The sequence below is a fragment of the Trematomus bernacchii genome, unplaced genomic scaffold (genome assembly GCF_902827165.1).
Source record: "Trematomus bernacchii unplaced genomic scaffold, fTreBer1.1, whole genome shotgun sequence".
In the NCBI taxonomy this organism is placed as follows: Eukaryota; Metazoa; Chordata; class Actinopteri; order Perciformes; family Nototheniidae; genus Trematomus; species Trematomus bernacchii.
Window position 1 is genome coordinate 500,966 of NW_022987664.1, and position 14,464 is coordinate 515,429.

A 14,464-nucleotide genomic window follows, 5' to 3' on the forward strand; every position below is an offset into this window, starting at 1 on the left:
AAGGAAACAACACCTCCACGGAGCTCAGCGCGATTCACAACGTCCCGACCAATCAGAGCACACTGTGCTCACAGGGAGGGTGGGGGCTGGAGCTATTGGAGCTCCAACGAGCCGTTAAAGGCAGAGAGGGAAATTCAGTGAATACACGTAGTTTACAGAGATGCTGTATGAGAAACCAATGTGAGTTTGGAGAAATGCACAATATAAATCTATTTTAGTAGACCTCAACAATGGAATTATGATCAGTGGAAATGGCCATGACATGGGCCCTTTAAGACTGTTAAATCATTGGCAGTATAAAAAACAATTCGCTGCGGATCTATAATGCAAACACACTCACTAGAGCATGAACATAATTGCAGCGATAATCCAGGTATAAAAATGGCAAAAATAATCTTAATCTTTTAATGTATTTCTTGTAACATGCATTTCCAAGTAAGGGTTAGGGGGTTAGGGTTAATCAGAGAGAGGGTTAAGTGTGTCTTTACAATCTGTGTGTGTGTGTGTGTGTGTGTGTGTGTGTGTGTGTGTGTGTGTGTGTGTGTGTGTGTGTGTGTGTGTGTGTGTGTGTGTGTGTGTGTGTGTGTGTGTGTGTGTGTGTGTGTGTGTGTGTGTGTGTGGACAGGGTCAGTCTCTGTGACCTCTGTGGTACGGAGAGTCTGAAGGGTCAAACCTAATCGATAGCTCAATGGCTCTCCTCGTGTTGTGTTTTCAGATGTAAGGAAACTCTACCCCGGCCATTAAATATATTAAATATCATTAAACCCACAGAAAGACACATTCAATATTCAGAGTATCAGTCCCAGAGGCAATGGGCAGAGGGGATATTACAGTGTCTATAGGGATAGTTTCTTCATTTTTATAATTTAGAGTGTGGCAATTAACAAACCTGTTAAGCTGTGTTGTAAATATTAATTTTTCAAGAAAGCCACATTTGTGTGACTCAGGTAAAAAACACATTTCAATTCAAACACTGGCTAATAACTGGAGGGGCACTCAGAGACCTCTGCCAAAAATCAAATGGCTTTTCTCGCAATGTTAATTAGAGTTAAATAAATGTTGTGGAAAGACCCTTTTGACCCACTTCAAATTTGAATGGGTTCTTCCATGAAAATTAGGCCTAATGGAGCCATTGACAGCTTTTAATTAATCTAACAGATATATTTTGAGTTACAGTATTTATTTATGAAATAAATAATTTAGAACAGTTGAGATAATTGTGTAATATATTATATAATAATGTGTGTAATAATTTATATCAGTATGTTTTGATAACAGATTAAATAATTGGGTGTTCTTGGTTTAGCTGGCCGGCTCTGTTGTGATTGGTCAACCGCTTAGAGATGTCCCGCCCCTTAGCCTATCACGTACAATGTGTTGGAGCGCTAGCCAATAAGATCATAGTGATGTCACTATGTTCCGGAAGTAATGATAGGAGTCCAATAGAGTGGTGCAGGGATGACGTATTTACCTGGAAGTAAGCTGCTGGTTCCCTCGACAAAAAAGCAATAGGATTTCTCCATAGGATTTTTGAAAATATCTCGAAATAAGGTCTGTGGAAAACGAGCCTGTTTGATAAATGCACGTTTTGTTCAGCCGGATAATCTCCACATGTCTTCCCTACTTTTATAATTTTCTAATCATAAATCTAATGTCCAGAAGCAAAATGCTAACGTTATGCTATAAAGGAACTACAGCCGAGTACAGCAGCACGACTTCAACGTCACGCCAACTTCAGATCCATATTCAAACATACAGATTCTAAATGGAACAAGTTGAAGCGTTTGTTTGAACAGTTTGCAGGAGGCAGGGACTTGCTTTCAAGCAGAACAGGGCAAACAAACTTAGCGGGAGTGTTTACTCTGGAATTGTCTTAAAGGACAGATATTTTTATGTGTTGCACCTTTCAGGATGAGGTTAAAAGATTGATGTTCTTTAATTCCATTAAGATTGACTTCATGCTGCAATCTAAGAATTGTAAATGTGTATTTTCTGATTTTCATTCCTGTGTGTTAGTCATGCTGTGTTTGTTTCTTTGGTGTGTGTGTGTGGTGTGTGGTGTGTGTGTGTGTGTGTGTGTGTGTGTGTGTGTGGTGTGTGTGTGTGTGTGTGTGTGTGTGTGTGTGTGTGTGTGTGTGGGTGTGTGTGTGTGTGTGTGTGTGTGTAGTGTGTGTGTGTGTGTGTGTGTGTGTGATGTGTGTGTGTGTGTGTGTGTGTGGTGTGTGTGTGTGTGTGTGATTTGTTGTGTTGTTGTGTGTGTGTGTTGTGTGTGTGTGTGTGTGTGTTTGTGGTGTGTGTGTACCCCCTAAAATCGACCTGCTCGCTGCTTTTGGAGAATCCTGCTCCTTTCAAACACTCAACATGCAGTAGCAGAAACCAGATGGTCATTGGTTCAATTCGAGACCCAAGGAAGAGTGCCGGACGTTGAAGCAAACCACCTTTCCTTTTCCAGTGTGTGTGTACTCATGCTGTGTTTCTTTGTCTTTATGTGTGTGTGTAGGCGGTACCAAAGCCCATAGCGATGGAGCCATGTTGCGGCAGCAAAGCAGGAGTTCTGACGGTTCTGCTGTACCTGCCCCGAGTCCCGTCAGGAACACCTCCACCTGGACAGTCTGGTAGGATTACCACGGATACACAACAGTACAACAGAGACCTGTTCATCATAGGCATATATATATACGATACGATAATACTTTAATGCTCAGATCAAGTCTGAAATACTCCTTGCATCACAGCAGCTCCATGTGTAACATCAACAGACACATATCAAGACACAAGACAAGACTGTTGAAACAACTTCAAAACATTCATCTGCTATTCAGTATTATGTATCTAATACCTAATATATATATATATCATTCCAATAACTTGTATATAGACTTGTACTGCACTATTCCACATCATCACTTTATTTTATAACTATTATTCTTTTTGTATTGCTCTTGCTCTTATTGTTATTATGTTATTATGTTGCATTGTTGGAGAAGCCTGTGACATAAGATTTTCAACTACATCATTACTCTGTAGCTATGTCAGATTGACAATAAAGAACCTTGAACCTTGAACCTTGAACAACACATGAAAAACAAACAACAAACATTTAACCTAACAGCATGATCAGTGAGAGAAAAGCTGCTCAAAGAGCCTTCAGCGTGCATCTGGATTCAGCTCTGTATCTACTGGATCACAAAGGATTCTTCAGGCTGACTTTATTGAATATCCATTAGATGGTAGCAGTTCGTATTCTCTGTTCAGAGCATGCTTTGGGTCTCAGATGATGTTGTTATTAATTTTGTTTATTTATCCCCTTGGGAAAATGCAGGCGTTTATGGCAGCAACATAGAGCAAAGATACAGTGATACAGTGATACTATTGAAACAGGATATCACAGTAAAAAGTTGAGCATTTGTATGAACATGTTAAATATATATATATTACCACTGATACACCACAATACAAAAACAGAGATCCATGATAGGCATATATATATATATATATATAGCATCGATAGACAATTTCCTGCTTCTTGGTCATGAGAAGCTCTTTACAAAGGTCAATTTTCACTTGTTTTGCCTCAATCTTGATACAGGGTACTTATTATATGTTATACTTTGGATTCCTAAAGCTTTTAGGCTACTAACCCATCATTCAAGGGTGGTTTTCACTATAAGTAATGGGTTTTTTTTAGGCGGAGGTAAGAATTTACACTTTTTTACCATGTTCCATCTGAATTCACTCTAACACAGAAACATCTATATTGATTCTGACACGTCTACATCCATCTCACAGATGTAACCTTGCTTTGAGAAAAAAGATTATTAATTTAACCCTTTTAGAAGTGAAGTTATAGTCATTTGTTCTGGGCATGTCATTTTCGAGCCTGAAACCTGAAAAACAGGCTTGGGGTCTAACAGGTTAAGAGAAACAGATCCCTGAGTTTCAGCTCATATTGGAGCAGCAAAACTATACAACGTATGCCCAGCTCATAGATTTCAGTGACAATAAGTACAAACAAGTCCTCAGAGCAAAGGCCATTAGTTCCTGTACTTCCCCAAAGGATATATATCTATAGATTATGTGAAAGAACATCAAGAATAGCCTTATAAATAACAATATGCCAATGGGTTAGACCTTCCAAACCGAGCATATGGAGCAATGGTGCGTTCAAGGGTTTTACGGTTTGTCATAAATCTCAATGCCTCATGATAGACGGTATCTAAAGAGATTTAGAAGATGCATTCATGTTTACATCCTCATAGCCTAGCACAGACATACATGCTACAGATGCAGACTATAGATGATTTGCTAAGGTTACACAGTGATGACCTTCAGATAGGAAACTACAGTCGTACCTGAAGCTTCTTTAGACATGCTGTAAGACATTTTTATTTTATGCTATATTTTACTATACTTCTTCTGCAGTGTTGTGTTTGGTTTTGCATGGATAAGGGTCTAATTTCATGCTGGCAGATCTCCGTATGTTCTATGCATGTGTTTTCCACCAAGGTATTGCATAATATAACGGTTTTTATTGGGAGAAAAAGCCATCACAGTCTTATATTTTAATGGTATTATCGAAAAGGCAGGTGCATAATGAGTCTATTACCAGCAGACGGTATTTAAGTCCAACTGTCAGACTCTCACCAGGAACAGCTAATGTTCCTTTTCATGACTAAGCGTAGCAGACATGAACTGTCCTAATGCTGATTTCTCCATTTTCATTTGATAGCTGCTGTTGTTGAAAACTGTCAGCTGTCTCCCCTCCATGAAATCCTACATTTCAGTCATTGTAGGCTGACAAAAAAAACAGCGTTTGTGAAGCTTTTACGAACCCTGGTTGTATTCAGCAAATCAACGATGTTTGTAAGGACTCCAGATGTAGAAATCCGTGTTTCTCGTTGTGCCTCGAGGCGATTTCTCATCAAGTTACATGTTAAACAGGCTCTGGCATTTTAAACAAAAGCTCTAAGAGTAAACACACGAACATATGATGGCATCTGAGGCATCTTTCAATATGACTCGAGGTTTTCAATGGTCTGCAGCAGACGGTAATAATGCATGAAATGGAGCCTAAAACCACATTATTATGTAGCACTTTACCACTTCCTGTTACTTTGGCGCAACACAAGCTTAGCCAAACTTCACATTTAGTTTCTACGACATAAATACGTCACCACTTTTGATGTTGTGAAGCTTCTAAGTGTCATAAAATCAGCAGTTGCTAACAAGTGGCTTAATGAGACTACAAACATTATCAGATGGAGACATAAAGTGTCAGTATGTAGTGTCTCTACTTTAAAGAGTCCTCTCCTGCTGACGTTCAGGTGTATATCAGTATGTAGTGTCTCTACTTTAAAGAGTCCTCTCCTGCTGTTGTTCAGGTTCATATCAGTATGTAGTGCCTCTACTTTAAAGAGTCCTCTCCTGCTGATGTTCAGGTGTATATCAGTATGTAGTGTCTCTACTTTAAAGAGTCCTCTCCTGCTGATGTTCAGGTGTATATCAGTATGTAGTGTCTCTACTTTAAAGAGTCCTCTCCTGCTGATGTTCAGGTGTATATCAGTATGTAGTGTCTCTACTTTAAAGAGTCCTCTCCTGCTGATGTTCAGGTGTATATCAGTATGTAGTGTCTCTACTTTAAAGAGTCCTCTCCTGCTGATGTTCAAGTGTATATCAGTATGTAGTGTCTCTACTTTAAAGAGTCCTCTCCTGCTGATGTTCAGGTGTATATCAGTATGTAGTGCCTCTCCTTTAAAGAGTCCTCTCCTGCTGATGTTCAGGTGTATATCAGTATGTAGTGTCTCTACTTTAAAGAGTCCTCTCTTGCTGATGTTCAGGTGTATATCAGTATGTAGTGTCTCTACTTTAAAGAGTCCTCTCTTGCTCATGTTCATTGAGTAACAGTTTTCTGCTCATGATATAAATCTGTGGTTGTTTTCCTCAGTCTTAATGTATTGTAGCTCTGCAGCCAACAGCAGCAATTAAGGGGAAATGCAAGAAAAGTTGTTCTCTTTAAAATCACATAATGTTCTCTCCAGCAGTCGACCTGATTATTGAAAGTTCACTGAGTCATAGAACAAGTTTTATTTATGTGTTTATCCTCCATCTTTGTTCTGGAACAGTGTGTTTCTAATGGAGATCAGACAGAGGTCCTGTTCTCTGAAGACACCGAGGACACATTGGCTTATTCACCATTGATTTGTTGGTCTGCAGGTCAACAGACTTCCAATAATCAATACCAAATTAAATGTGGTCACTTAAATTACATTTCACTGTTTATAACCTAGGGTGAGAACCATGTCAAACCTTTTTTTAAACATCATTTATCCTACGAATCAGTGCTCAACACTTTTATCGTATATTTTTTCCTCTCATTTTCTTTACTTTACAATCAATCAGTGAATCCGCAGTTATTATTATTCTGTTTCTAAAGATAATATCAGTTTGATTCATGTTTTCATTGAAGGAAATTCTGATAAACTCTTAAAATACGCTTTATTAATGCAGTAAGCACAAGAAACACAGGAAACACTGTTAAATATCAAGCTGTTTTCATATTGTGGTACCAGTATGTTCTTTCTCTTAGCATCAGCATGTCTTGTACCGCGATATACTAAATTATTCATATGAAGTCTTGACATATGGCACCTTTTAACGGCCTGCTGTGGTCAGACCTGCCTGGTTTCCATCCAACACTTACTGTTGGATCAATTGTTCCCTAAATGAGACATCCTGACTTTCCACCGTCTGAGATCATGTTGCCGCTATAGCCGGACGACATGTGATATCTGCAGCCCACCATCGTGTAGAAATCACTGAAAAGACGGTAGAAACTTCCTCTCAGACCTGACAGAGGCATGCAGTATTTGTTCTCCCTAGTAGTAGAGTACAAATACTGCGTTACTGGGTTAAGTACATTTTTCCGGTATCAGTACTTTACACCACTACTTATTTTTCTGACGACGTTTGACTTTGACTTCTTACATTTTGAACACAAATACCTGTACTTTCTACTTCTTACATGTTGAACACAAATACCTGTACTTTCTACTTCTTACATTTTGAACACAAATACCTGTACTTTCTACTTCTTACATTTTGAACACAAATACCTGTACTTTCTACTTCTTACATTTTGAACACAAATACCTGTACTTTCTACTTTTTACATTTTGAACACAAATACCTGTACTTTCTACTTCTTACATTTTGAGCACAAATACCTGTACTTTCTACTTCTTACATGTTGAACACAAATACCTGTACTTTCTACTTCTTACATTTTGAACACAAATACCTGTACTCGATTTTTTTCACATTTTGAACACAAATACTGTTTTTACATTTTGAACCCAAATACCTGTACTTTCTACTTCTTACATGTTGAACACAAATACCTGTACTTTCTACTTCTTACATTTTGAACACAAATACCTGTACTTTCTACTTCTCACATGTTGAACACAAATACCTGTACTTCTACTTCTCACATTTTCCAAACAGGCTGGTTCCTTTAGTTTGAATGTGTGTTTGGTGGCGTGATCATTATTATTTAGAGTCATTGCGTGCCTATTGATTTGAACACGATCCGTGTATCCATCATTTCCTGGTCTTCTCTAAAGAAGAGGGACCAATGAAAACGTTGTCATGTTGCCGTTGTTCAGCATGGAAACATTCATTAGCTAACAATGACATTATTGTTCTATTAATATAAAGGGAGGTCAGGTACTCTTTAAAACAGCTGCTAGTTATGGGTACTTTTTATTTACAGAAAAATGTCCCTAAGTACAGTATCAAAGTATTTGTACTCCACTACTTCCCACCTCTGAAAATGTACAGTGTGGTTTTAAGTCCAGTTATAAAGAGCAGCTATGGAGCAGTTTTGCACCGTCAGCTTGAGGCCAATCTTCTCTCCTGCAGCTCATCTTTCACCTCCGTCCACCTCCCAGGTCTTTCTCTCTTCTTGTTTTCTCGTACCCTGCAGCTCTTTGGGAAACTGCTGTCAGTTTTCTCTGTTGGTGGTTTTGTTTTTCTAAGAAACTGTATGTAACCGGAGCAGGTGTGAGTACCTTTGTTCCTCCGGCAGGAAGCAAAGCCTTCAACAAGACCGAGGAAACGAGCAAAGCAGACGTTAAACGAAGCACTTTGCAAGAGAAGCATTTTTCTGGAGCTGGAAAGAGTTTAACATGGATCAACACTCACTTTAGTGTTATACAAGGGGGGGGAATGAACGGTGTGTGTGTACGAGAATGAGTGATTAGTGTTCTGATGAAAAAAAAACCCTGGAGAGGTCATTGTGAACAATTGCTTCAGGAGTGTCAATGTTATCGCACTCACATGAATGTAAATGTATATCCCGAAGAAGATTGTTGAATGTGTGGACGCTAAGTAGCCTGCGTTTGTAAGAAGGTCAAACGAAGGAAAGATGTGAATTTTGTAAATAACTTAGGGAGTATCCACATGTTGCAAAAAGTCTATAGAGTGGTGCAGGAATGACTTAGCATTTTTTTTTTTTTGTGGTTAAAACAAGCTGAAGAGATTCCTAGTTTTGTTCTACGACATAAAATACAGGGTCACTAAATACCCCACTGGTGAATAAAAAAAACGGAGGTTACTAACAAGTGTCTAAATGAGACGACTTAACGTCATCACACCCAACATTAGCCGCCTTTAGCTTAGCGTTGGTAACGTGAAATCATGTGACCGTGCTCTAGTTCCTTTATAGCCCAACATTAGCCGCCTTTAGCTTAGCGGTGGTGACGTGAAGTCATGTGACCGTGCTCTAGTTCCTTTATAGCCCAATATTAGCCGCCTTTAGCTTAGCGGTGGTGACATGAAGTCATGTGACCGTGCTGTAGTTCCTTTATAGCCCAACATTAGCCGCCTTTAGCTTAGCGGTGGTGACGTGAAGTCATGTGACCGTGCTGTAGTTCCTTTATAGCCAGGGGTGCACATAACTTTTTTAGTGAGTTACTCAGATGAGTACCAAGAGACAGCGTTTGGTACTCACCCCACACGAAGCGTGGTCCTCCTCAGTGTCTCCTTCACTGTCCTCAATTTACACTTCTTGCATGCTAGATGATGAAGATGATGAAGATGCACCTCCCTGTCTCTTTTTAAGCCTCCGATTTGCTTTCTCCAAAACTTGTTGCCAAAACTGTGAAGTCCTTGCATTTCCTGAGGCCAAGTTGAAGGATCAAATACTAAGAAATTATCACATGACTTGAAGTCATATCTGATTTCAAATGTGGGAAGTAACAAAGCACACTTATTTACTCAAGTACAATTTTGAGATACTTGTAGTTGACTTGAGTATTTCTATTTTATGCTACTTTGTACTTCTACTTTTACTCCACTACATGTATTTAATACCTTTAGTTACTTCACAGATGTGGATGAATGATGTGAAATCTAATCAAGTGTTAAATCAGACTTTAGTTCCACCTGGAGTAAATCCACAAGCTACCCTGCAGTATACAAAGTCATTCAAACTAGCTGCACCTTTACCAGCTTTGAGAACACTTTAATGATCAATCATTATAAAACATATCATATATATTATTCTGAAATGGACCAATCTGCACAATGAATACTTTTACTGTCGCTACTTTCACTATATTTTGATAATACTTTTCTAATTTTACTTGAGTAACATTTTGAATGCAGGACTTTTACTGTAACAGAGTATTCCTACACAAGATCTGAGTACTTCTTCCACCTCTGTCTGATTTCAAACTCTTCCATAACACCCTGAGTAAGTTTGCAGCTGTGTGTTTCACTCCACTTTGGTGTAAATAAAACTGCAGCAGCTTGACCACAGAGCGTGAACGTTGTGATCAGATGATTTTGCGCAGTTCTCCAGTGTGTGCGCGGGGCACAGAATGTGCACAGGGGAGTCTCCCACCGCAGCCAGTTGGCGGACTTTTGGCACAATTCTGTTGTTTATACCGACGTTAACCCTGTCTGTGCACACGGCGACCAACTCTGTCGTCCAGTGATCTAAGCCTCTGCCTCCTGGAAAGCTTCACAGGTCCGTCGGTTATGTCCTGCGCGGCTCACCCAGCTCCAGTTCAATCAGTCATAGAAAGATTTTTTGCAGGGAGCGAAACGGCAACGTAGCTGCTTAATGTCCTTGGGTTTTTTTGACATGCCTAGTAGTTTACTCCATTGAGTGTTGACAAGAAACACGTGTAGACGAAATATGTGTTTTGTTTTGATGTTTTGAGGTACGCAAAGGCGCGTAGTGACACAAGTGACGTTACGCAATTCAGATTTGTGCCGCGCATGCGTACCTGCGTACCAGTTATGTGCACCCCTGTTTATAGCCCAACATTAGCCGCCTTTAGCTTAGCGGTGGTGACGTGAAGTCATGTGACCGTGCTGTAGTTCCTTTATAGCCCAACATTAGCCGCCTTTAGCTTAGTGGTGGTGACGTGAAATCATGTGACCGTGCTCTAGTTCCTTTATAGCCCAACATTAGCCGCCTTTAGCTTAGCGGTGGTGACGTGAAGTCATGTGACCGTGCTGTAGTTCCTTTATAGCCCAATATTAGCCGCCTTTAGCTTAGCGGTGGTGACATGAAGTCATGTGACCGTGCTGTAGTTCCTTTATAGCCCAACATTAGCCGCCTTTAGCTTAGCATTAGTAACGTGAAATCCTGTGACCGTGCTCTAGTTCCTTTATAGCCCAACATTAGCCGCCTTTAGCTTAGCGGTGGTGACGTGAAGTCATGTGACCGTGCTGTAGTTCCTTTATAGCCCAACATTAGCCGCCTTTAGCTTAGCGGTGGTGACGTGAAGTCATGTGATCGTGCTGTAGTTCCTTTATAGCCCAACATTAGCCGCCTTTAGCTTAGCGGTGGTGACGTGAAGTCATGTGACCGTGCTCTAGTTCCTTTATAGCCCAACATTAGCCGCCTTTAGCTTAGCGGTGGTGACGTGAAGTCATGTGACCGTGCTGTAGTTCCTTTATAGCCCAACATTAGCCGCCTTTAGCTTAGCGGTGGTGACGTGAAGTCATGTGATCGTGCTGTAGTTCCTTTATAGCCCAACATTAGCCGCCTTTAGCTTAGCGGTGGTGACGTGAAGTCATGTGACCGTGCTGTAGTTCCTTTATAGCCCAACATTAGCCGCCTTTAGCTTAGCGGTGGTGACGTGAAGTCATGTGATCGTGCTGTAGTTCCTTTATAGCCCAACATTAGCCGCCTTTAGCTTAGCGGTGGTGACGTGAAGTCATGTGACCGTGCTCTAGTTCTTTTATAGCCCAACATTAGCCACCTTTAGCTTAGAGGTGGTGACGTGAAGTCATGTGACCGTGCTGTAGTTCCTTTATAGCCCAACATTAGCCGCCTTTAGCTTAGCGGTGGTGACGTGAAATCATGTGACCGTGCTCTAGTTCCTTTATAGCCCAACATTAGCCTCCTTTAGCTTAGCGGTGGGCATCGTTTATAGCCTAACGTTTGCTTCTTACTTCTGCCGATTGTATTTAAGCTTCCTAAGAAGAAGTGGTGTTAATATGAGGAGATTATCCTGCTGAACCAGTAACATAAATGTGTGTTGGCCACAAAGCTTGTTTTCTGCAATATACCTAAATCTAGTTTTTTGTTGAGGTAGCCCTTGCAATGCTGACTTCCTGTGGGCTGTAACTTGTGATTTGAGTCTTGGTCAGGTGTTTTGATATGACAGACCACAATAGACAGGTAGGGAAATGTATAAAACACAGAAATATGACTAGGTTGGTGTCTCAAATCTATGAAAATGATACAAGGTTTACACTGGCCCAGAACAGAAACTTGAATCTAGCCCATACCTGAGTCTTAAAAACACAAACAGACAGGCTGAATTGTAATGGTTAAAACAAAGGAAGCTATATTTAAGCATTTTCTATCTTCCAGTTTTCACCATGACACCCTGATTGGCCATTGGCAGAACTCCAGCACAATATGAGATGACAAAACTGTAGATAAAACCATCCAAATGACATTTAAATTGCTTAAAGGCAGTGTCCATGTGTCAGAGTGAGAGCCCTGTCACTTTCGCTCTTCACCACCTGATGTTTTGGAAATTAGCGAATCAGAGCAGCAGGAAATTAGAGCCAATAAGGGGCTTGTCACTTCTAGTCAGGCGGCTCTCTGGGGGACGTCCAGCTCTTCTGTTGTTTTTCTCAAAGAATCAATGAAAAAGCAGTCGTTTTTTCAAAGCCTTGATTGGTTGGTTGTGTCTTTGTGGGTTTTGTGAGAGAAACAAACATTGAGGTACATTTACACGTACACATGATACAACTCTAGAAATCAGAATCAGAAACACGTTTTTTGCCAAGTACGTTTACATTTACGAGGAATTTGTCTTGATGTATACATTAACACAGTCAAAGAAGATGCATTGTAAGAAAAGGAACACAAAAAGTACAGTATGATACGACAAAATATTCGTAAAAGTTAATTATAATAACAAATGTTCAGTATTGTTATGGAAAATGGAAAGCTGTACAGATATTAAAGGAGTTAGCAATTTTTATTTTTTATTAAACGTGTTCTTTATTAGTTATTTTCTCACATTCCCCTTTACATCCAATAGTACTCCCATTTAGATGAACAGTTTATTTAACAAGGGGTCAGGAGTTAGCTTTGTATACAACGTGCAACATTCGGAGGGTTGTGCAGGACTGACAGTATTAGAGAAATGTGTGAAATACAAATTATGTACAATATATATATATATATGCTGTTAATAACTGTTCAATATATACCTTGCTGCTAAATTCTCAGAACTCTTACAGGATGTGTATTTTGTAAATTGCGTATTTTTTTTTGTCTTTTCTTAGTTTATTTGATTTGTTTATTCCACACATGGCAGTTATATTAAAACAAAACATGTACACTTTACAAAACATGTCTTTCAGTCACAGTTGCTTACAAATACTGAAACATTAAACCAGAACACAATCAAAAGTCAACTTCATACTCTCTAATTACGCTTTCTTTATACATTTTCTTAAGCATAAACATGTTAATATTAAGCTGTCTTTGGCTCTTTTCTTGCTGTAACAAATGCAAATGTCCCCTCTGTGTGGGACGAATGCAGGTATTCTGATTCTGAGAACAAGACAGAGTGTGCATTCATGTAGGAGCAGATAACAAATATGAATTAAATCGCCCACCCATCATCCGTCCCCATTCTCTGGCTCGTCTCCTCCCTCCTTTCTCCCCAGAGAACGCCTCACGGGTCAGACAGCGTCCTCCATTGATGTTAGCATGTATGTAGCCACTGCAGGCTAGCTCCACCCACCCTCACTGGAAGACACTTCAAGAGGAATCCTCGATGAGTCTTTTTTTAGCTCATACTGTCTTCTCTTTCTTCTTTGTTGTTCCTCTTCTCTTGTCCTCCGTTCCTCTGCTCCCTTGAGGTGTTACCAACAACTGACCCTTTACATGTGAGAGGGAGAGAAAGAGAAAACACCCATGTAGTTTTCAGAAGAAAAAGATCAAATATAACTGCAACACCAGCCGTAAAATATAGTCTTTCAGCTGCCAATATCTCTACCTATATTCCTCACACTGTCTTCTTATTCTCTTTCCTCTTTCTGTGTTGTTTTTGGTACGTTTTGCTTCATGCCAAGGACCAAGACTGTGGTTTTGAAGTGTCTTGTTTAGGTGATCAGTTTTTCCTTCTCCTCCACCAATGGGATATCCTTCAAGTTGGCTGAATGTCCTCTTCCAATCTGAGAGTAACATGATAACAAAGGTATCCCAACTGTAGCTGTGTGCATGACAGGATGTATGATTACCTAGAAGAGCATCAGGACTTTTTTTTTGGGAGGCGTGTGGTGGAGTGGTTTGTGCGTTGGTGTTAGGATCAGGGGGTCACAGGTTCAAACCCCACTGCAAGTCAGCATGTCGTTGTGTCCCTGAGACACTTCACTCCAAATTGCTCCTGTGGGGATTGTCCACAGTGTTGAGTATGTAAGTCGCTTTGGATAAAAGCATCTAACAAGTGACATGTAATGTAATGTTTGAGGCATATGATAGCTATGTGATTAACATGATGATTCAGCCTCTATGGAGATAGACATATGACAAGCATGATCATTTCTGACGTGGAGCTAATCTGAAGTAAACATTGAATACTGCTTTCTATTCCTCCATCTTGTGACTGTGTAACTCCCTCTCTTGGATATCAGCATGTGAAGGACACTGTTCAGGAACTAGTTGATGCTCTGTATGTGATGACTACTTCCATTCTGGAGAGGATCACAGATACATGGATCCTGAGATTGAAGCTCAAGCTGGGGACAAGTGAGACGTTTCTAACATTGGCCAAAATAACACCTGGTAGAAGAACTTCGCAACAGAAAACAGTGATATCTCTGTGAAGATTCCCCGAACTTATTACAGATACCTTATTGTCTAAATGACAGCTGGTGTCGATCTATCAGTGAGTCTGCATTGGTTGACGTTGAAGTCAAC

At 40.0% G+C, this 14,464-nt stretch overlaps 1 protein-coding gene across 1 annotated transcript in view; it reads left to right on the forward strand.

Moving 5' to 3' along the window:
- Positions 1 to 14,464, forward strand: part of LOC117487108 (attractin-like protein 1) — a gene marked incomplete in the record, with an annotated part of 280,186 nt that overhangs the window by 255,188 nt on the left and 10,534 nt on the right. Inside the window, 1 exon segment of the mRNA XM_034135755.1 lies at positions 2,501 to 2,615. Coding sequence (XP_033991646.1) covers positions 2,501 to 2,615 — 115 coding nt within the window.